Source organism: Osmerus mordax, chromosome 27, assembly GCF_038355195.1.
Source record: "Osmerus mordax isolate fOsmMor3 chromosome 27, fOsmMor3.pri, whole genome shotgun sequence".
In the NCBI taxonomy this organism is placed as follows: domain Eukaryota; kingdom Metazoa; phylum Chordata; class Actinopteri; order Osmeriformes; family Osmeridae; genus Osmerus; species Osmerus mordax.
The window spans coordinates 5,417,089-5,441,818 of NC_090076.1; the positions used below are offsets into that span (position 1 = coordinate 5,417,089).

Genomic DNA, 24,730 nt, shown 5'->3' on the forward strand with positions numbered 1-24,730 from the left:
TGGCTGGTCAGGGATTGTTTTTGAAAATTGTCGGTGCCTGTGTAAAAAGATCCACTTTTGTCTGCTTTAGACGGGAACATATGACAGACGACACAATGCATCTTAGTTCCATAAAAAGTCACTTCCATTTGAGCTCGTAGCTCTCCTTGCTGCCATCTTCACAGCGGTTAGGGAATCGGGCTACCAATCAGAAGGTTGCCGGTTCAATTCCGGCCGATTCCCGGCCGTGCCAAATGACGTTGTGTCATTGGGTAAGGCACTTCACCGTACTTGCCTCTGGGGAATGTCCCTGAACTCACTGGAAGTCGCTCTGGATAAAGCTTTACCGAAACATAATAGGCCTACTTTTGCCCAATAGAGTATTAATTACTGTCAGCTTACCTGTAACAAATATAAAAGAACAAGTTAGAACAGGACACTCTCCGTAGCGTGTATCCTAATACAGTAGGTCTAAAATAGACAAATAGGCCCTATCACTATAATGTCCTGTTTCCGGACTTCAACCAAAACCCAATCAATCTTTATTTGTGTCTTTTAAATACTCAATGCTACATAATTACATGACAGAATCTAATCGGCTGCAACTAATTTTCATGGATAAACAAACAATGCTGGAGGTTGTCACACATTCTGTGTTTGGAACTATATTTTCTATTTTTGGGATTCGTCCGTCAGGAGGGAAGCTATTTTATTGTCTGTTTTATTGTTCTTAATTCTTAGGATTATCACATTATCAGTAAAATTATTGAAGTTACATTTTAGAGTTGATTAGTTCAGGTTTAAAAAACGCAATCAGCTAAAGAGTGTTCGGTATATTTCTTTATCAAGAAGTGCACAGAGTCGTCGGGTTCAAGGAAAGTTCAATGGTTTATTTCTTGCAAGGAAACAAGTCTGTGTCAGTACAGAGTTGTCTAACAGCTTCACGGTAATAGGCAGTTCTTTTATACATGGTTTGAACAAGTTACAGGATGGAGACAAGACTTTTCGCCTCCCCCATGTGGAGGCGGAAGTCTGTCACCTTTGAATGTCAGTTTAGTCAGTATGCTTTGTTTGCAACAGTTTTTGACACTTGCTGTCAAGAGTATGGTGTAACCATACTCTTGTGCACTATGAGGACTGTTATCAAACAGTCTTTTGGAACTATGAGGACAGTCAGTGTAGGGAGGTTACTGTTGCAGTAAAGTAAGACTATTGTATATTTAATTCTATTCTAATCCCACTTAGTACTGCTAGTTTATGTACCCTTAGTATAGATAGTCCACATATTTAAATTTAGGTGTATGTTTATTGTATGCACCTTCCTGCCAAAGCAAATTCCTTGTCTGTGAAAACTTTCATGGCGAATAAATCCCCATTCTGATTCTGGTATAGAAGACAACACAGAAGAGCATGCCTGTCACCTAGTGGTGACACTGCATAACTGCATTTAAATGTGGCCTGCAAGAGTCGGAAAATAAAAAATGAGGACTGCTGAGTGAGGATGCCATCGTTTATTATTTAAATATCTGGTTGTGAAAAGAGATTGGTTCTGCCCAGAGATGGACTGAGACAATACTTCAGGCTGGGAATTTGACTCCATACCAGGCCTCTGACATTGTACTGAAGATGTTAGGGCTCCAAAAAACTCTTGCACACGCACACACACCCTCAAAAACTCACTACACCAATCAAAGCACACAGGAAAATGTATGTGGATGGACACAACATTGACATTGTGACATTCTCCACCAATCCATCTAAAGTAGGAAATACCAGAGGCTTTATAAATTGAGTTTTTGAAAGAAACACACATTCAGAATTGGCCAGTGTAAAAACGCTGGAATGCAGATGTAGCAAATATTGGAAATTCTTTGAATACATTAGGTTGCATAATCTGATCCATTTTGACATTTTGCATGGCTCAAGCCTTACAGTGCATGCACATACACCTGACCATCATTCCACCTAAAATGAGACTAAGAAATGCCAGAAGAAAGGTCCAACTAAAGATGTTGGAAGTATGTATCAATGTTCAGGAATTAATCAATATTTGTGAATGGACATTGTTGGTTTCATCAGAATCTTTTTTCAACAATACCAGAGCTTACTTGCTTGCAAAACAGAATCATCCTATTTTATAATATGTGATGTTTGATCTTTCTTTGTTTTATATGCAGTGCTCAGTACTTTCAATTATTGCAGAGTACACAATGTTAGACTGTAATTTGCAGACTCTGTTTTCGTTTTAGTGCAGTCATTGTCACACCTACAATCAAACCGACCGCTATGGCTACCACGGCAATGGATATGTAAATTTCTATCATGTTTACACCATTGCCAGGACTTTCAATGTACCCAATGACCTTGGTCACTTGAGCAAGGTTGGAGGTTTCAGAGGAAAGCATATCATTGTCAACTGCTTTAACTGCAAAGAACAGAGTGGTATCGTTTTTCATCGTTCCACTGGTGGGAGTGAAGGAGAGCTGTTCTGAGGATCCAGATTCACTTGGTAGCAGGTTAGATGAGTTGATCAGATGAGCGTTGCTGAAGTTGGATCTGAGCACATCAGGATCCTCACTGTAGCGGATCTCGTATTCACTCGCTGAAAAGAAATCACACGTCAGATACTTGTGACGTACAGTCAATTCTGTTTAGGCAAAGCATCTGAAACGGAAGCCATGTCGCGGGAGTACACATTTGTTCTCACCTGTGCCCTGGTCCAAGTCTTCCCCAGGTGCAGTCCAGGTGAGCAGGACTCTGTCCTTCACCAACTCTGCGTTCAGGTCTGTGATGGTGTTGGGGGGGAATTTCGTCGCAGTAGGAACACCAGGTGGCAGATTCACAGTGAAGCTCTCACCTATGGCTGTCCTGCTGAAGATGCCAACATCTGCCACTAGGTCCTCCTCACCAACAGAAGGCTTTGATGGATTGAGCTCCACCTTTCCTGAAGGGACAGTCATCAAACAGTTAACTGAAAAATGAAATCAGTGAGGTCTATGATACATTTGATTTTGTTGGCAACATAGGACTATAGATTTTAAGAGGACACAGTCCTTCACATGAATTGACACACAAATCCATAGTGTCCAAACGTAATGTGTAGAATGGAGCCATACCATCAACCACATATCCAGGTATGTACATGGCACCACTGTGTCTCTTGATGGAGAATCTGGCTTTTCCATTTCTGTCCTGTACTCTCACTTTCAAGTTGTATTTCCCACCTTTCATTCGTGTAAAGTATCTGGAATAGATGCCATCATTTCTGAAAGCATCGGCACCTTAAAAAAAGGATTTGTGTGTATTATCAATTATAAAGTGTATTATCAATAATGAAGGCAATGACAACATTCTATAATCTTTATTTAGTTTTAAAATGTTGATATGTAGCTCTTTTCTAACTCACCTGCTCCATTATCTAGTAAATTCAACTCTTGTTTGTCTCCAGCATCAGACTCCAGAGTAGCTCTCACGTCTGCCAGTATGACAGGAAGTCCATTCTGGCTGACCTCTGCAAAAACCACCATGGGTTTGGTGCCGTCACTGGACTGTTGGTTCATGTGGGTCTTCACTGTAACAGGCGGCACGTCTGCACTGACCGCACGACTGGTCACTGTTATTGACATAGTCTGTGTTTGTCCGTTGTTGGTAATGTTGAAAGTCCATTTTCCTGTCTGGGGTTGAATAGGACAGGAAATGTAAACACTCAAACTATAGCGTAAACTAGTCACGTGACAAAATATATTATGTTGGCAATACCCTTCATGTATCATAACTAACCACAACCGCAAGCATAACTAATACATACTGTATGTACACAGGTGGAAGTAGTTGTTGAAATTTGCAGGTAGATATGTCTGTAAGTACAAATATATTCCATGAACATTTCAAAAGAATGTAATTAAACACACACCTCTGCTGTTCCTGGAATATTCAGGGTGAGAGAATTCCCTTGAGGATCAGGTTTAAATTGATTATATTTCTGTCCAGAGGGGCTTTCTACAAGGATGGTTAGTGGTGGACTGTGTTCATAGAGGATCAGAAAAGCTGTGTTGTTGCCAACTGTCTTGTCAATGGACACAGTCCCACTGAACAAGCCAGACCCACTCACAGTAAATCCAAGGCTTTCAAGCTGTTGGGTAGAGATGGCAGATAGTGAGAACAGACTACTGAATATAATGCAGATACATTGTAAAGTATTGTTATGGCGACTACATTCAGCTTACCTGGATAGTCTGTTGTGTGAGATCTCCATCAGAAGTTGTTAGTGAGGCAAAGACATCCACAAGATCATTGGTATTCAAAGTATCTCCTGCATAGAAGAATCTACCGCCTACAAATTGTAAAGAAGAAAGAAGGAATTATCAATTCAAATAATATAATCAATCAACCAAAACATTAAAAAATCATTCCAGTCTACAATTTAAAGTATCTTTTGTGCAATCAAATGGATGGACATGGCTGAAAGCTTGTAAATTCCTTTCAAAGGATGCTCTATACCTCACCTGTTTTTTCAGACATCTCTCTCATACGTGGATCTCCATTGGGTCCTAAACTAATTGTGTGTACTGTAGCACCACTTGTGACGGCATCATTTACGCAATTTATAGTAGACTGTCCATCAGTTAAGAAAATAATTTCTTTTCCATTTGAAAACCCATCAAGTGTTTTGAGTACCTGAAATATAAAGTAAATGTTCACTGATGCAATCTAGTCAGACATTATATTGCATAAAATTGATCAATACATCTTTTGTTTAATTACCTCTAATCCTTTATAAAGACCTTGACATATGTTTGTGCCACCACCAGCGTTGGTGGGCAGTGAATCAGACAGCTTTTCTCTGGTTTCCAAATTATCAATCATGGTCAGTGGTTGTAGGACTGAGGCAATTGACTGAAAGGTTACGATCCCAGCATAGGATTGGTCTTCAATAATTTGCTTCAAAAAAAGTGAGGCTGCTTGACGTTGTCTTACAATTCTCTGACCCTAAGAAAACATTTGTGTATACATTTAAATCACTTTTGTATCTGCACAGAAAAACATAATTACTGTAATAAAATGTCAACATACTGTACCCCCATGCTTCCTGAAATATCCAGAACGAGACAAACTACTCTTTGTTGTTTTTGCACCACTGAGAATGTGGGTTCTGGACTGGGTGATGGTAAAGAACAGGAAGGGATATTTTGTGAGTCCACGCTGGAAGAAAATATAACTTCCTCTACACTTCGGCCACCACACATCCTGTTCTGCATGTTTGGAGCCTTAGTGTTGTGATTTTTTTTATTGCAGAACTGGACTACCTGGGCAGAGACAACAAGTACTAATTAGAAGTCTATTGCTACTTAAAATTAGACAGATGAATTACAATGCATTGTTGATTCAATAAATAATTTTTAAACGGTAAGGAATGTAGTAAGAAAAATACAGACACATCAATGAACATAGAAACAGCGGTATCAGAAACAGCACTCATATACTGGACAACCTGGAATTGTAATTCATCAGATAGATTGTACCCACTGAGTCAATACTCTGACTATACATAACGGATGCTTTGGCCGTTTGAGATTCATGCAGGAAGAAGTAACAGTCGGACGGCTCCCCGTTGATATTGGTCGGTGTGCACGTCAATTCACTGAAGATGGATCGCCACTCTCCTGTAATATCCTTAGTACATCTAGAAATGTATTGTAGAATACTGTTTATGAGTAGTGTGGGCCTTTAAATACAGGTTAACATCAGTCAAGTTTACGTTAAGTTTCAAGTTAACTTTGAAGCGTGATGGACATGGATGATGGATTAACATTACCTTGTAGCCTCCAGTTTGCCATTGTCTATATAGAAGGGTTTTCTCTCATCATATTCATCATAAACACCCCATCTTAGATGTGCCCATTCATGTACAAGGACCCTACCTACAAACAACAGTTAAAGGTAAACCAGCATTTATATTATTTAAGGTACAATCACTGAAGGAAATGCGTACAGTACCTCTGGGTCCATAGAAACGTTCATCACGTTTCAGGAAATCAGGAGTCAGACGGATATAGCGACCCTCAGTTCCACATTTCCCATACTGAAGAGTGTAAGGATTATTCCCATCTGATAAATTTGGCTCATCTATTATGATATTGGCCTTTAAAAAAATTATTTTTTTTAAATAAAAAGTTTCAAGAGAATAATATAAACACAAAACACAGAGATGCTTGTTCATTATCCATTATTTATGTGATGATTAAATATTTCACAGTGTAGTAAAAACTAAGTTTACCTTCTCATATGTTTCAGTATTTGCTCTGGAATAGTTTCCTGTCCAGTTTTGAGGTACTAATATCGTCACATCCTTGAAGTACAATTTGTTGTTCATCACTTGAAATAAATACGAGGAGGCTTCAGACACCATATCCTAAAAGAATGAAGGAATAGTTATATCAGGGCCAGCGACTTAGAGTGGTCCACAGTATGTCATGCCAAAGTCAAGGGATTCAACTTAAGTCCACATTTACAGTAGATCCAGGCTAAAATAAATGTATTTTTCAATGTTTATATTATAGAATATTAATTTCCATCTTACCTTGATTCGTTCAAGGAGCAAAGGGTCTTCAGTCACAGCAGGGTTGATAGCTATTACAATATCTGTGTACCCATTGCCATCAAGTCGGATCCCACAGGTAAATCCTGACAGGTAGAACATCAGGAGCACAACTGCCACTTTGGATGCCATGGTTCAAATACTCAGAGTGGTATGTTATCTGAGATTTCTACTGAATGATCTACAAAGATAGAAAGAGGTACATATATAATAAGAGACGTTGTTTTCCAGTATGGAAATTATATTGACGTAATATCTTGCATATTTATCCAACTCATCATCATGGATAAGCAAACTATGGAAATGCAAATTCCACATCGAAAGGTTAGAAAAGTACTTGCCATTTTATTTACATTACATTTACATTTATTCATTTAGCAGACACTTTTATCCAAATCAATTGTGTAAAAGAGCATAGGTCACTGATCATAACAACTAGATAGCCCCAAAACATTGCGAGTAGCCAAACATGAAGCATACATTGTGAAAAGCAAATAAGTGCCAATGGGGAGAACCATAAGAGCATGTAGTTAAACAAGTTACAAATTAAACAACATAAACCTCAAAAGTGCAAGAGTGTACCTGTAGAAAAAGCAAGCAACAATGATATAATATAATTCACAGCGAGTATAGAAGTTAAATCAGTTACAACTAACCAACAAGAGCAACACGTCCCTCAGTAAGAGTCATTGTGTTCCTGGAGGAAGCTAACATCAGGTCCAGCAAATCATTCCTAAGTACCGGTGTACTCCCGGAACAAGTGCGTTTTAAGGAGGGAGTGATACTTATCAAGGTCCAGCACAAGGACGTTGATTGCAGTACACGGACACGTTTAACTACGGACTCGCTTCAACTCACAAACAAAGTAAATGCAACTAGCTATATATATATATCATTAGTGACATTGACATGGAGTAATTTACATTGTGTATGTTTGATAAGACTACACTCCAAAACTAGCTACCGTTAGTTCACCGTTCCAGGTTATTAGACAAAGGCTTGTTCTCCTTCTTCCTGCTCTTTCCATCTGACCCATTGTATGTTTTGTTTCATGTGTAAGCCCATCAAACTCTTACTAAAAACCAATAATAAATATCCAGTACTGTTCATAATATTTCCATTTATTTCAATAAATCATTGTGCTAATTTTAACTCGCATAATCTATTCCCTCACGTTATTTGATTGTCTCTACTCTTATCAATAATAATTCATCTTACAGTGCATGCACATATGCGTGACCATCGTTACACCTAAAATGAGAAATGCCATAAGAAAGGTCCAATTAAAGGTGTTGGAAGTGTGTATTAATGTACAGGAATTAATCAATATTTGTGAATGAACATGGATGGTTTCATCAGATTTCATCATTTGCAGACTCAAACCGCCCGCTATGGCTACTATGGATATGGATATGTAAATTGCTATCATGTTTACACCATTGCCAGGACTTTCAATGTACCATACAGCCGTGCCAAATGACGTTGTGTCCTTGGGCAAGGCACTTCACCCTACTTGCTTCGGGGGGAATGTCCCTGTACTTACTGTATGTCGCTCTGGATAAGAGTGTCTGCTAAATGACTAAATGTAATGTAATGCCAGAGTTTCATTTTTTGTCGTCTGCTCCTGGAAAATAAAGTGCCGTCTTCATGTTGAACCTGTGTTTGCGTTGACCTTCCCGCCCTGTTGCACTGCCTCACTCTTGCCTGCCCTAGTTGGCTCTTCTCATGACACTACATTTATTTAAGATGTCCAGTCAAACTATTAGGTAGTATGTATAATTATGTAGCTCTTTACCTTCTCCAATATCTAGTAAATCCATCTCATGTTTGTCTGCAGCATCAGACTCCAGAGTAACTCTTACGTCTGCCAGTATGACAGGAAGTCCATTGTGGCTGACCTCTGCATAAACCACCATGGGTTTGGCACCGTTACTGGACAGTTGGTTCATGTGAGTCTTCACTGATCGGCTTGAAATTTGCATGTACGTGTCTGTAAATACAAATATATTCCATGAACATTTCAAATTTATGTAAACACACACCTCTGCTGTTCCTAAAATATACAGGGTGAGAGAATTCTCTTTGGGATCAAGTTTAAACGTATTATATTTCTGTCCAGAGGGGCTTCTACAAGGATAGTTGGTGGTGGACTGACGTCATAGAGGATGAGAAAAACTGTGTTGTTGCCAATTGTCTTGTCAATGGACACAGTCCCACTGGACAAGCCAGACCCACTCACAGTAGATCCAAGACTTTCAAGCTGTTGGGTAGAGATGGCAGATAGTGAAAACAGAGTACCAAATGAAAGGTAGATCAATGTTTACGTACTATCATGATGACTACAGTCAGCTAACCTGTATTGTCTGTTGTGTCAGATTTCCAACAGAAGTTGTGAGTGAGGCAAAGACATCCATAAGCTCATTGGAAATTAAAGTATCGCGGACAGAGAATAATTTACTGCCTACAAATTGTAATGAAGAAAGAAAGAATGATCAAATGATCATCAAAATGATCAAGTATTTCTCCATAGTGCAATCAAAATGATGGACTGGCTGCATGCTTCTATGCTCCTGCATAGAATGATCTACCGCCTACAAATTGTAATGAAGAAAGAAGGAATGATCAATTCAAATAATGAAATCAATCAAACAAAACAACAAAACAATCTTTCAACTTTGCAAATGAAAGTATTTCTCCATAGTGCAATCAAATGGATGAACATGGCTGAAAGCTTGTAAATTCATTTTAAAAGATGCTCTATACCTCACCTGTTTTTTCAGACGTCTTTCACACCTGGATGCCCATTGGGTCCTAAAATTATTGTGTGTACTGTAGCACCACTTGTGACGGCATCATTTACGCAATTTATAGTAGACTCTCCATCAGTTAAGAAAATAATTTCTTTTCCATTTGAAAACCCATCAAGTGTTTTGAGAAGCTGAAATATAGAGTAAATGTTCACTGAAGCAATCTAGTCATACATTATATTGCATTAAATTGATAAATTATTTTGTTTAATTACCTCTAACCCTTTATGAAGACCTTGACATATTTCGGTGCCACCACCGGCGTTGGTGGGCAGTGAATCAGCCAGCTTTTCTCTGGTCTCCAAATTATCAATCAAGGTCAATGGTTTTAGGACTGAGGCAGTTGAGTGAAAGGTTACAATCCCAACATAGGATTGGTCTTCAATAATTTGCATCAAGAAAAGTGAGGCTGCTTGACGTTGTCTTACAATTCTCGGACCCTAAGAAAAGAAAACATTTGTGTATACATTTAAATCACTTTTGTATCTGCACAGAAAAACATAATTACTGTAATAAAATGTCAACATACTGTTCGCCCACACATATACAGTCTTTATTGTTGATCCTATTTCAATGATCAGGTTACTCAATACAGTTAAATTGCTTTATTATCTCTATAATAAAATTGTTATGACAGTAATACAGTTATCAACATACTGTACCTGCATGCTTCCTGAAACATCTAGAACGAGACAAACTTCTCTTTGTTGTCTTTGCACCACTGAGAATGTGGGTTCTGGACTGGGTGATGGTAAAGAACTAGAAGGGATATTTTCCACGCTGGAAGAAAATATAACTTCCTCTACACTTCGGCCACCACACATCCTGTTCTGCATGTTTGGAGCCTTAGTGTTGTGATTTTCTTTATTGCAGAACTCCACTACCTGGGCAGAGACAACAAGTACAAATTAGGAGTCTATTGCTAATTAAAATAAGAAAGATAAATTACAATGCATTGTTGATTCAATCTATAATTTTTTTACGGTAAGGAATGCATGTAAGAAAAATACTGACACATCAATGAACATACAAACAGCGGTATCAGAAACAGCACTCATATACTGGACAACCTGGAATTGTAATTCATCAGATAGATTGTACCCACTGAGTCAATACTCTGACTATACATAACGGATGCTTTGGCCGTTTGAGATTCATGCAGGAAGAAGTAACAGTCGGACGGCTCCCCGTTGATATTGGTCGGTGTGCACGTCAATTCACTGGAGATGGATCGCCACTCTCCTGTAATATCCTTAGTACATCTAGAAATGTATTGTAGAATACAGTTTATGAGTAGTGTGGGGCTTTAAATACAGGTTAACTTTAGTCAAGTTTACATTAAGTTTCAAGTGAACTTTGAAGCGTGATGGATACAGGAAAAGGACGTAGTGTGAAAACATGAATATCCAACTGACATATCATGAAAAATAAAATATTAACTTAATAGACATAATCAATGTTTAGTTTAATCCTTGCTGTACTTTGTATGACATCTCTTCCTAATATAGCAATTGTTTTGCAATATTAAATGAACATTACCTTGTAGCCTCCAGTTTGCTATTGTCTGTATAGAAGGGTTTTCTCTCATCATATTCATCATAAACACCCCATCTTAGATGTGCCCATTCATGTACAAGGACCCTACCTACAAACAACAGTTAAAGGTTAACCAGCATTCATATTATTTAAGAATCAATCACTGAAGGAAATGCGTACAGTACCTCTGGGTCCATAGACTTTAATGAGTTCATCACGTTTCAGGAAATCAGGAGTCAGATGGATATAGCGACCCTGAGTTCCACATTCCCCATACTGAAGAGTATAAGGATCATTCCCATTTAATTTGTTTGGCTCATCTATTATGATATTGGCCTTTAAAAAAAGAATGAGCACTTTGAGAATTAATATAATACAGAGAGAATTATACAAACACAAATCACACAGATGCTTGTTCATTATTCATTATTTATGTGATGATTAATTATTTCACAGTGTAATAATTAAAAGATAAAAAACGGATATTTTACCTTTTCATATGTTTCAGTATTTGCTGTGGAATAGTTTCCTGTCCAGTTTGGGGGTACTAATATCGTCACATTCTTGAAGTACAATTTGTTTTTCATCACTTGACATAAATACGAGGAGGCATTAAACACCATATCCTAAAACAATTACTGAATAGTTATATCAGGGCCACGCTTAAAGTAGATCCAAGCTATAATCAATTTTGCAATGTTTATATTATAGAATTTTCATTTCCATCCTACCTTGATTTGTTCAAGGAGAAAAGGATCTTCAGTCACAGCAGGGTTGATAGCTATTAGAATATCTGTGTACCCATTGCCATCAAGTCGGATCCCACAGGTAAATCCTGACACGCATAACAATACGAGCACAACTACCACTTTGGATGCCATGGTTCTAATACTCAGTTAGGGTGGCATGTCAGCTGAGATATATGCCATTCCAAAATGGAATCTAGTGAATGATTCACAAATGTAGAAAGAGGTACACATATCAGGAGAGGAATGGTTTTCCAGTATGGAAGTAAATTGCATAATTGCATAACAGAATATAATCTGTTGCATGTTTCTCCAACTCTTCATCATGGTTAGATTAGATATACTTTATTGATCCCTCAGAGGGAAATTGTTACAACAACAACATGGTTGTGGTTAAACTATGCTGGAAGTTGTCATACATTCTGTGTTTGGAACTGTATTTTAGATTTTTTGATTTGTAATCATTCAGACAATTATTGTCAAATGTCTTGATCATATCTTTTATAAAAATCTATTATTTTTTGTTTAATTTATGGATTTTCAGCATATTATTTTGTCAGGAAAGTCAGATTTCCACAGTTCTGCATCGAACTGTTGAAAAGTATATGCCATTTTATCTTATTGATATATATATATATTGTATCATAACTATACCTTGCTTAAACACTAATGTCTTTGATAGAATAATCATCATGTGACAGGCTCACTTCTCTAATAATATCTTTGTCATTCCAGGAAATGCTCCTTTCAGTAAATGATCTTTTATTGTGCTTACTGCTGCAAACAATGAGCTCCATCAGCTCCATCATCAGATTGAAAGAACTGCAGACGTCCATAAACTGTTTCAATGATAAGACAGTCTGGGGAAACCGGACTTGTGAACTTATAAATGGTGTAAAACCAAGAAATAAAATAATAAACACTGTTCTGTGTGACAGTAATTACATCTCTAAACCTTTGATACATGTAGTACTCTAGATAATCGACCACGTGTCTTCTCATCATATTTATCAAAACCATCATAAAAACCCAATCTTAATTACATCTCTAAACCTTTATATGTATACTATTTCATGTGATACATGTAACACTTTAGATAAACCCAATGAAAAACAAGGTTTACTTCGTCATATCTGGTCAGATAATTCAGCGGATTCCCCCCCACCCCCAAAAAGGAAGAATTCTCATCACACCAAACCACCTGTCCAAAATAACCTAGAATACTCAAAATGCCAACCAAAAATGCTACAAAGTCAATTCGCCACAACTACGCCACCAAAATGTTTATTTGCATTTAATGTACAGCACCTTCTGGTCATTGGGTAAACCCTAACAGCAAAACTGGACAGACTGTTTACATCATGTTGTTGTCAATGTAATAGATTGCCTGGACACACAAATATAAGAAAACCTCATTTTTTCAGTATTCATCCCATTAGATATTTTGGTCTCATTGCCAATCCAATCTCTCCTTCCTGCCATATCTCTTCATCACACCATATGTCATCCATGAAGAAAACCCTTTGAAAGAAGTTGATTCAAAGTGTATTGTGCCAATGTTGTCAGTCAGCACTGCTCATATTGTGGATGAAATGCTGTCTGGCTAACTAACAGCAAGACATTATTAAATGGGCACTTTATTTTCAGTCTAGATCCGTGAATTTTGTGATGTTGTGAATTAACATATTGACTAATAACCTATGTGAATGCTCAGTTTCTTTTCCTGTGTGCACAAACTCCAAATATGTTCACATCGAATCAACCACAGAACCCAGCCGCATCATGGGCATTTAAGTCATTAGAGGTGTCCAACTTAATGCTGTCATAACATCCACTCATCAGAAGAGAGCAGCACAATCTCAGTAACAGCATCATTTCAATCAAGTCACAACTGGTGGGCATCATTTGGGCACTACCATGTCCTCTGGTGTTGAGATCCCAGTTGTACCAACTTAGAAGGATGTTCCCTATCTCGCTGCTGAGGGAACTGCTCGGCAGTTAAACTTGACTGCTGCTCAAATGGTTGCAGGGTTTGTATCTTCCTTTGTGCTGCATGTCACTTAGGAGAAACGTTTCTGCTACATGAAATGCGTTATTGCATTATTTGCAATTCTCGATACCGAAACGATACTTAACTGAAACGATACTGATTCGATAATCGATACCTAATAGATCACAAACAGACAGTCTACAAGGGTTGATCACATTTTCAAATTCAAAGTTTATTAACAGCCTTGTAAGTCAAGTTGCAAGTCTCAAACTTGTTTTTCAGTTAGAAAGATTATGATTGTTATGTAAACATGTGGACCTGTTTAGTCTCCTTTTCTCCAAAACAACAATGATTCTACCAATAGGCCTAAACATTACTCCAGCAACCCAACCTATATTTTTTGCCAGGGGCATTGGGCAATGCTATGTTCACTAAGGTTACGATGGGATTTACTTTTTTAATCAGCCTTTCTATCGAGCCATATACTATAGAGCCATTTGGACATGTAGCTAGTATCCCTACTATGCTATTTATCTAGCGACTGTTTTATAAAGCACCAAAATGAGACCCCCAAATAACTGTAGCTTAATATATTTTCTGGTTTTGGAACTCACATTATCTAATATGCATGCTTGTCATGCTATTTACGATACAGTAGGGTAGGCCTGACATAGCCTATGTATTTCAGCTTTCTACCACCTTGCTAGCCATGGAGTTTATTCGCTAACTTGTCGTTTTTTGTACTCGGCGTGTAGGTCTTGGTGTCACTGAGGTGCTTGGCGAGGTTAGAAGTATTTCCTCCCTGGCACGACACACAGTGGCGGCCGGGACTTTGCAGAGGCCCCCCCGCAAAGTCGGAGCTCGAGGCCCCTTCCCTAAATCCACTCAAAATGTATCTCCATCCTATCTTATACATTGCTGTCTACCTTTAAATATAGCCTTTATCCAATGTGAGAGAGAAATAAAAAGGTTTACAAAAATAATAAAAGCACAACAGCAGCCTATTTGTGTGGCGTCCTGCGGTGGCGTTATGCAGTGGCATAACGACATCTCTGACGTTGATAACAAACCAAACCATTTAAAAATCGGTTGAAAATTGAGCAAGTTATGGTAATTTAAAAAGTACATGTAGCATCAACACAATGTTATGGGTGAGCGAGTTGACTGTAGCAAGCGTAACGGCGTTGTCCGGCAACGCGGACGAGACATCTACCCTTTATATATGTCTATGTTCCCAGCCGCCACTGACGACACCTTTTACAAATAGGCTTCGTAATGTCCGTGGGTTTGCGATCAGTGTCGGCTCTGTAGGCAAAGTAGTCCCATAGTAGACTTCGGAATTCAGACACATTCTACATTTCATCCTCTCAATCGCTTAGTCTCGTTTGACCTACAAGTAGGCTACTGAACATTGGGAAATTCTAATACCGAACCGTTTTTGACAAAAACATAGAAAAGTACCTACATTTCGGTATAGGCCTACCGTGCAACACAAGTCCCTCTCTGTGACTCATCTTGGTGAACACCTAAACCGAGGAACTGACCAATTAACTGCCTCACCTGCATCAAGACACTCCCCTTTCTTTGGATCATAAAAACGAGCATAAACGGTCGCCGACGCTTCTCCTATGGATTAATTTGGCTAGTGACTGTACACACACAAAGAACTCTCTGACAAAATGACTTTGATTGCAGTACACGGACACGTTTAACTACAGACCCGCTTAAACACACCAACAAAATAAATGCAACAAGCTATATTTCTCACTTGTGATATTGGCATGGAGTAATTTACATTGTGTATGTTTGATAAGACTACACTCCAAAACTAACTAGCGTTAGTTACCACTAAACCATTCCAGTTTATTAAACAAAGTCCTGTTCTCCGCCCACTTCTTCCTGCATTTTCCATCTGACCCATTGTGTTTTGTTTCATGTGTAGGCCCATCAAACTCTTACTAAAACCAATACAAAATATCCAGTACTGTTCATAATATTTCAATTTATTTCAATAAATCATTGTGTTAATTTTAACTCGCATAATCTATTCCCTCACATTATTTGATTGGCTCTACTCTTAAAAAAATGTCATCTTACAGTGCATGCACATATGCGTGACCATCGTTACACCTAAAATGCCAGAAGAAAGGTCCAATTAAAGGTGTTGGAAGTGTGTATTAATGTTCAGGAATTAATCAATATTTGTGAATGAACATGGATGGTTTCATCAGAAAATAAACATATTGTTACAAAATAGCAAACAAACATTTGAAATCATTAAAATTGTTTTCTATGGAGTGCTCAGTACTTTCAATCATTGTTAGTCATTAATTTGCTGACTGTTTTCATTTTAGTGCAGTCATTGTCACATCACAATCAAACCGCCTACTATGACTACCACGGCGATAGACATGTAAATTGAATTCCTGTTTACACCGTTGCCAGGACTTTCAATGTACCCAATGACCTTGGTCACTTGAGCAAGGTTGGAGGTTTCAGAGGAAAGCATATCCTTGTCAACTGCTTTAACGGCAAAGAACAGAGTGGTGCCATTTGTCATCGTTCCACTGGTGGGAGTGAAGGAGAGCTGTTCTGAGGATCCAGATTCACTTGGTAGCAGGTTTGATGAGTTGATCAGATGAGCGTTGTTGAAATTGGATCTGAGCACATCAGGATCCTCACTGTAGCGGATCTCGTATTCACTCGCTGAAAAGAAATCACACGTCAGGTACTTGTGACATACAGTCACTTCTGTTTAGGCAAAGTGTCTGAAATGGAAGCCATGTTGTGGGATTAAACATTTGTTCTCACCTGTGCCCTGGTGGAAGTCATCCCCAGGTGCAGTCCATTTGAGCAGCACTCTGTCCTTCACCAACTCTGCATTTAGGTCTGTGATTTTGTTGGGGGGAAATTTCAGCGCAGCAGCAACTTGAGCAAGGTTGGAGGTTTCAGAGGAAAGCGTATCCTTGTCAACTGCTTTAACTGCAAAGAACAGAGTGGTGCCGTTTTTCATCGTTCCATGGGTGGGAGTGAAGGAGAGCTGTTCTGAGGATCCAGATTCACTTGGTAGCAGGTTAGATGAGTTGACTGGATGAGCGTTGCTGAAGTTGGATCTGAGCACATCAGGATCCTCACTGTAGCGGATCTCGTATTCACTCGCTGAGAAGAAATCACACGTCAGGTACTTGCGACGTACAGTCACTTCTGTTTCGACAAAGTGTCAGACACAGAAGCCATGTCGCGGGAGTACACATTTGTTCTCACCTGTGCCCTGGTCCAAGTCTTCCCCAGGTGCAGTCCAGGTGAGCAGCACTCTGTCCTTCACCAACTCTGCGTTCAGGTCTGTGATGGTGTTGGGGGGGAATTTCGTCGCAGTAGGAACACCAGGTGGCAGATTCACAGTGAAGCTCTCACCTATGGCTGTCCTGCTGAAGATGCCAACATCTGCCACTAGGTCCTCCTCACCAATAGGGGGCTTTGGTGGATTGAGCTCCACATTTCCTGAAGGGACAGTCATCAAACGGTTAACTGAAGAAGGAAAACAGTGAGGTCGATGATACATTTGACTTTGTTGGCAACATAGGACTTTAGATTTAAAAGATCCCATGACATGCTGTTTTTGGATGCTTTAATATAGGCCTTAGTGGTCCCCTAATACTGTATCTGAAGTCTCTTTCCCGAAATTCAGCCTTGGTGCAGAATTACAGCGACTACGAGCAGTCCCACAATGAGCTTTCCTCAGGACGTGCCGTTTCTGTGTCTGTAGCTTTAAATGCTGAGGAAGAAAGAGGCGAGGCTAACTGCCATGCTTCGGTCGTTTGCAAGCCATGATATCTCGAGGAAAAAACAATGGTCGTAGCTCATTTTCTCATTGGTGGGACAAATTCTCTGTGCGGGCAAAGCAGAGAAAGGGGAGGTAACCTTCCTCCTTTTGACGACATAAGGAGAGGTATTTCAAAACCGAGCGTTTCAGCTTTCATTTTCTCAAAGGTGGAGAATAATACCCAGGGCTTGGTTTACACCTATTGAAATTTCTAACCACTGGGGGACTACAGGCAGGCTAGGGGAACTCATACTAATGTTAAATTACCTCCTAAAGTGAACATTTCATGTCATGGGACCTTTAAGAGGACGCAGTCCTTCACATGAATTGACACACAAATCCATAGTGTCCAAACGTAATGTGTAGAATGGAGCCATACCATCAACCACATATCCAGGTATGTACATGGCACCACTGTGTCTCTTGAGGGAGAATCTAGCTGTTCCATTCCTGTCCTGTACTCTCACTTTCAAGTTGTATTTCCCACCTTTCATTCGTGTAAAGTATCTGGAATAGATGCCATCACTTCTGAAAGCATCGGCACCTTAAAAAAAAGATTTGCGTGATAAGTGTATTCATGAAGGCAACGACAAAATGCCATATTCTTTAAGTTGAAAAATGTTGATATGTAACTCTTTTCTAACTCACCTGCTCCATTATCCAGTAAATCCAGCTCTTGCTTGTCTCCAGCATCAGACTCCAGAGTAGCTCGTACGTCTGCTAGTATGACAGGAAGTCCATTCTGGCTGACCTCTGCAAAAACCACCATGGGTTTGGTGCCGTTACTGGACTGTTGGTTCATGTGGGTCTTCACTGTAACAGGCGGCACGTCTGCACGGACCGCACGACTGGTCACTGTTATTGACATAGTCTGTGTTTGTCCGTTGTTGGTAATATTGTAAATCCATTTTCCTTTCTGGGGTTGAATAGGACATGAAATGTAAACACTTCATAAACTAGTCACGTGACAACATTTATTATATTGGCAATACCCTTCATATATCATAACTCACCACAACCGCAAGCATAACTAATACATACTGTATGTACACAGGTGGAAGTAGTTGTTGAAATTTGCAGGTAGATATGTCTGTAAGTACAAATATATTCCATGAACATTTCAAAAGAATGTAATTAAACACACACCTCTGCTGTTCCTGGAATATTCAGGATGAGAGAATTTCCTTGAGGATCAGGTTTAAACGTATTATATTTCTGTCCAGAGGGGCTTTCTACAAGGATGGTTAGAGGTGGACTGAGTTCATAGAGGATGAGAAAAGCTGTGTTGTTGCCAATTGTCTTGTCAATGGACACAGTCCCACTGAACAAGCCAGACCCACTCACAGTAAATCCAAGGCTTTCAAGCTGTTGGGTAGAGATGGCAGATAGTGAGAACAGACTACTGAATATAATGCAGATACATTGTAAAGTATCGTTATGGCGACTACAGTCAGCTTACCTGGATAGTCTGTTGTGTCAGATCTCCATCAGAAGTTGTTAGTGAGGCAAAGACATCCACTAGATCATTGGAATTCAAAGTATCTCCTGCATAGAAGAATTTACCGCCTACAAATTGTAAAGAAGAAATGATCAATTAAAATAATAAAATCAATCAACCAAAACATTAAAAAATCATTCCAATCTACAATTTAAAGTGTCATTTGTGCAATCAAATGGTTGGACATGGCTTAAAGCTTGTAAATTCCTTTCAAAGGATGCTCTATACCTCACCTGTTTTTTTAGACATCTCTTCCATACGTGGATCTCCATTGGGTCCTAAACTAATTGTGTGTACTGTAGCACCACTTGTGACGGCATCCTTTACGCAATTTATTGGACTATTAGACTCTCCATCAGTCAAGAAAATAATTTCTTTTCCATTTGAAAACCCATCAAGTGTTTTGAGAACCTGAAATATAAAGTAAATGTTCACTGATGCAATCTAGTCAGACATTATATTGCATTAAATTGATCAATTCATCTTTTGTTTAATTACCTCTAATCCTTTATAAAGACCTTCACATATTTGTGTGCCACCACCCGTGTTGGTGGGCAGTAAATCAGCCAGCTTTTCTCTGGTCTCCAAATTATCAATCAAGGTCAGTGGTTGTAGGACTGAGGCAGTTGAGTGAAAGGTGACAATCCCAGCATAGGATTGGTCTTCAATAATTTGCTTCAAGAAAAGTGAGGCTGCTTGACGTTGTCTTACAATTCTCTGACCCTAAGGAAAGAAAACATTTGTGTTTAAATTTATATCTCTTTTGTATCTGCAAAATAAAAACATAATTACATAAAATACATTACATAAAATAATAACATACTGTACCCCCATGCTTCCTGAAACATCTAGAACGAGACAAACTTCTCTTTGTTTTCTTTGCACCACTGAGAATGTGGGATCTGGACTGGGTGATGGTAAAGAACTGGAAGGGATATTTTGTGAGTCCACGCTGGAAGAAAATATAACTTCCTCTACACTTCGGCCACCACACCTCCTGTTCTGATTGTTTGGAGCCTTAGTGTTGTGATTTTTTTCATTGCAGAACTGGACTACCTGGGCAGAGACAACAAGTACAAATTACGTGTGTATTACTAATTTAAATTTGAAAGATGAATTACAATGCATTTTTGATTCAATCTTTAATTTTTAAACGGTAAGAAAAATACAGACACATCAATGAATATACAGACAGCGGTATCAGAAACAGCATTCATACTGGACAACCTGGAATTGTAATTCATCAGATAGATTGTACTCACTGAGTCAAAACCCTGAAAATACATAACGGATGCTTTGGCGGTTTGAGATCCATCCGGGAAGAAGTAACAGTCGTTCGGCTTCCCATTGATATTGGTCGGTGTGCACGTCAATTTACTGGAGCGGAAGCGCCACTCTCCTGCAATATCCTTAGTACATCTAGACATTTATTGTAGAAAACTGTTTGAGTAGTGTGGGCCTTTAAATAAAGGTTAACTTGAGTCAAGTTTCAAGTGAACTTTGAGGCGTGATGGATACGGGAAAAAGACGTAGCATGGCGATGTATCCAACTGACATATGAGTTAAAATATAAACTAAATAATGGTAATCAATGTTTAATTCAATCCTTGCTGTACTTTGTATTACATATTCCTAATATTGCAATTGTCTTGCAATATTAAATTATCATTACCTTGTAGCCTCCAGTTTGCCATTGTCTGTATAGAAGGGTTTTCTCTCATCATATTCATCATAAACACCCCATCTTAGATGTGCCCATTCATGTACAAGGACCCTACCTACAAACAACAGTTAAAGGTTAACCAGCATTCATATTATTTAAGGTACAATCACTGAAGGAAAAGCGTACAGTACCTATGGGTCCATAAGATTTAATATATTTATCATCTTTCAGGAAATCTGGAGTCAGATGGATATAGCGACCCGGAGTTCCACATAACCCATACGTAAGAGCATAAGGACGATTCTCGATTCCTAATCTTGGCTCATCTATTATGATATTGGCCTTAAAAAAGTAAAAATAAAGTTTAAATATAATACAGAGAGAATAATAGAAACACAAATCACACAGATGCATGTTCATAATCCATTATTTATGTGATGTTTAAATATTTCAGTGTAATAAAAACAGATATTTTACCTTTTCATATGTTTCAGTATTTGCTCTGGAATATTTTCCTGTCCAGTGTGGGGGTACTAATATTCACATTCTTGAAGTACAATTTGTTTTTCATCACTTGAAATAAATACGAGGAGGCGTCAGACACCATTTCCTAAAAGAATGAATGAATAGTTATATCAGGGCGAGCGACTTAGAGTGGTCCACAGTATGTCATGCCAAAGTCAAGGGATTTGACTAAAGTCCACACTTAAAGTAGATCCAGAGTAAAATAAATGTAGTTTGAAGTGTTTATATTATAGAATATTCATTTCCATCCTACCTTTATTTGTTCCAGGAGAAAAGGGTCTTCAGTCACAGCAGGGTTGATAGCTATTAGAATATCTGTGTACCCATTGCCATCAAGTCGGATCCCACAGGTAAATCCTGACAGGTATAACATTACGAGGACAACTACCACTTTGGAAGTCATGGTTCAAATACTCAGAGTGGTATGTGTGGTATCCTGAGAGGTTGTACAAACAAGTGGGGTGTAGGGCAGTGCGTCACAACAGGACAGAGCAGGCAAAAGTGCTTTTAAACAAAGAATCCGGTTGATTTACTAGCATCAGCACTAGCAACTAGAATATTCCAGTAAGCAAACATAAGAGTACTTCAAAGTTAAAATATAGTCTTCAAAATTCAAGTTGTTCCTAACTTGAATCTTACCGTAATTGCAAAATCAAGGTTCCTCAGACGCCGAACTAAGTTTGTACCACGTACGATGCCCCCTGCTTGGTGTGGGGGTCCACTCCTTTGTTCTCTCTCCCTCCCACACCTGAGCTCCAGCCTTAATCAGAGGGCTGAGGCATTTGCACCTGTCTAAGTAGTGCATGTGGTGTGGTAACCACTCCCAGAGAGGAACATAACGCCCCTCTACCACACGTCCTCTCATGATGCCACTAAGTTATTTGAGATTTCTAGCAAATGCGTCACAAAGATAGGACTACACCACTCAGAGACACTACCAGGATAATAGGAATTTATGTGTGATTTATTTGATATTTTAATGCAACTTCCTTTCATGTTACGATAATTCAGTCAACCTTGGTATCCAATTTATTGTAATCTTGCAAACTGACTTATTTTAACCTTAGTATGTTATTTGATATTTTTTAATTTTAGGCTGCCTTTAAACATCTGGCCGGGGACAGCAGATGAAAATTAGCCTCTCTGGCTAACTCTGGCGCAGTTACAGTTTTGCTGTTGATTAGTGTGCATTGTCCCTGAAATAAAGGATAAAAAAATAAATAAATGTTGTGTAGATAGATTATGAAGTAAATGCAAGGTATGCACATTTTAAGGCCACAAGCCTAAAGTTACAGTCCCTTCTTGTGTTGTCACAATACCAACATTTTGACTTTGATACCAATATCAAGTTTGGTATCACAATACTCAATACCAAAACGATACTTAACTGAAACGATACTGATTCGATACTCGATACCTAATAGATCACAAACAGACAGTCCACAAGGGTTGATCGCATTTTCAAATTCAAGTTTATTAACAGCCTTTTAAGTCAAGTTGCAAGTCTCAAACTTGTTTTTCAGTAAAAAGATTATGATTGTTATGTAAAAATGTGGACTACCAACAGGCATAAACATTACTCATTACATTTACATTACATTTATTCATTTAGCAGACGCTTTTATCCAAAGCGACTTCCAAGAGAGAGCTTTACAAAGTGCATAGGTCACTGATCGTAACAACGAGATAGCCACAAAACATTGCGAGTAGCCAAAACATGAAGCACACATTGTGACCAACCAAAATAAGTGCCAAAGGGAAGAACCATAAGAGCATGTAGTTAAACAAGTTACAATTAAACAACATGAACTGCTATAAGTGCAAGTGTACCTGTGGAAAAAGCAAGCAACAATAATAAGTCAGTTACCACTAACCACAAGAGCAACAAGTCTCTAAGCAAGAGTCATTGTGATCCTTGAGGAAACTAACATCGGGTCAAGCGAACCGTTCCTAAGTACCGTTGTACTCCCGGAACAAGTGCGTCTTGAGCCTTTTCTTGAAGGTGGAGAGACAGTCAGTGTCTCTGATGGAGGTGGGGAGTTGATTCCACCACTGGGGGGCCAGACAGGAGAAGAGCTTGTGTTGGGACCAGGCGGTCTTGAGCGGTGGGACCACCAGGCGGTTGTCTGAAGAAGACCGTAGGTGACGGGTGGGGGTGTAAGGCTGCAGGAGAGACTTGATGTAGACGGGTGCAGTCCCGTTCACTGCTCGGAAGGTCAATACCAGGGTCTTGAATCTGATACGGACCATGACAGGTAGCCAGTGGAGAGAGATGAGGAGCGGGGTAACATGGGAGCGTCTGGGTAGATTGTAGACCAGGCAGGCCGCTGCGTTACTCCTTTTTGCCAGGGGATTAGGCAATGCTATATTCTATATGCTATATGCTATATTCACTAAAGTTACGATGGGATTTACTTTTTTAATCAGACGTTGTATCTGACACTATAGAGCCATTTTGACAAAATAGCAACAAACATTTGAAATCATTAAATGTTTCCCATTTTTTCCATTTCAATATACCAGAGCTTATTTTCTTGCAAAACAGAATCCTCCTTATTCATAATATGTGATATCTAATCTTTCTTTGATTTCTATGCAAAGTACTTTCAATCCTTGTTATTTATTAATTTGCAGACACGTTTTAGTGCAGTCATTGTCACACCTACAATCAAATGCGATGGATATGTAAATTGCCATCATGTTTTCACCATTATCAGGACTTTCAATGTAACCAATGACCTTGGTCACTTGAGCAAGGTTGGAGGTTTCAGAGGAAAGCATGTCATTGTCAACCGCTTTAATTGCAAAGAACAGTGGTGTCGTTTCTCACTGTCCCATTGTTGCACAACACTGGAATAACTGGAAACAATCTATGATTCTTATCAGAGCCAGAAAGTGAAAGTAATCAAAGAAACTTCTGGTTAACCAGGTGGTTTACAGGAAATCTCCAACATATAATTAACTATTGAACCGTACGTTTGAAGACTACAATGTGTAGTACCCCTCCTTCCTCTTACATCCCAAGATGCACCTCCTTCCTCAGCACTGGACCACTAGCTGACAAGCCATCACCCTCACCTGTTGAGACTGGCTAGCCATCACCCTAACCTGTTGAGACTGGCTAGACATCACCCCCACCTGTTGAGACTGGCTAGCCATCACCCTCACCTGTTGAGACTGGCTAGCCATCACCCTCACCTGTTGAGACTGGATAGCCATCACCCTCACCTGTTGAGACTGGCTAGCCATCACCCTCACCTGTTGAGACTGGCTAGCCATCACCCTCACTCACCTGTTGAGACTCGCTTCTTACCTGCAAGTGAATATGGAGTTGTGAACACTTCCTTGGGTAGTCATGTGTGCGTCAGGAGAGAGTGCCAAGTCATATATAGGCTTGGTGGTGATTATATAAGTTTGGCACATTGTTGTTGTTTTAGTTCAGTCCTGTATAAATGTCCTTCAGGGGCAATTAACCCTTTAAACCTACCAGTGTTTGGTTTGTTAAGGCACTTTTACCTTTGTTAGTTTGTGTATTGTAATTTTTCCCAGTTGTGTTCTATATATT

The 24,730-nt window shown here is 39.1% G+C and overlaps 2 protein-coding genes and 1 pseudogene across 2 annotated transcripts; all 3 read right to left on the reverse strand.

Annotated features, from left to right (window-relative positions):
• Positions 1-1,486: 1,486 nt before the first annotated feature.
• On the reverse strand, positions 1,487-6,731 carry LOC136936715 (calcium-activated chloride channel regulator 3A-1-like). Its single transcript, XM_067230337.1, has 14 exons — positions 6,560-6,731; positions 6,257-6,391; positions 5,977-6,121; positions 5,795-5,900; positions 5,506-5,662; positions 5,058-5,285; positions 4,744-4,968; positions 4,485-4,656; positions 4,206-4,312; positions 3,893-4,111; positions 3,386-3,653; positions 3,096-3,260; positions 2,687-2,923; positions 1,487-2,581 (listed from the first exon to the last, which is right to left on the reverse strand). Exons 1-14 carry the CDS (start codon positions 6,707-6,709, stop codon positions 2,193-2,195), a joined length of 2,703 nt encoding a protein of 900 aa, XP_067086438.1. The 5' UTR covers positions 6,710-6,731; the 3' UTR covers positions 1,487-2,192.
• On the reverse strand, positions 6,706-11,801 carry LOC136936710 (calcium-activated chloride channel regulator 1-like; annotated as a pseudogene).
• Positions 11,802-15,949: 4,148 nt separating this feature from the next.
• Positions 15,950-21,568, reverse strand: LOC136936717 (calcium-activated chloride channel regulator 4-like). Its single transcript, XM_067230339.1, is given in 15 exon segments — positions 15,950-16,362; positions 16,921-17,157; positions 17,859-18,023; positions 18,128-18,395; positions 18,626-18,844; positions 18,939-19,045; positions 19,211-19,388; positions 19,476-19,700; positions 19,806-20,033; positions 20,240-20,396; positions 20,650-20,755; positions 20,832-20,982; positions 21,118-21,181; positions 21,183-21,250; positions 21,419-21,568. Coding segments are annotated over 15 exon segments (2,664 nt in total). The 3' UTR covers positions 15,950-16,021.
• Positions 21,569-24,730: the final 3,162 nt, after the last annotated feature.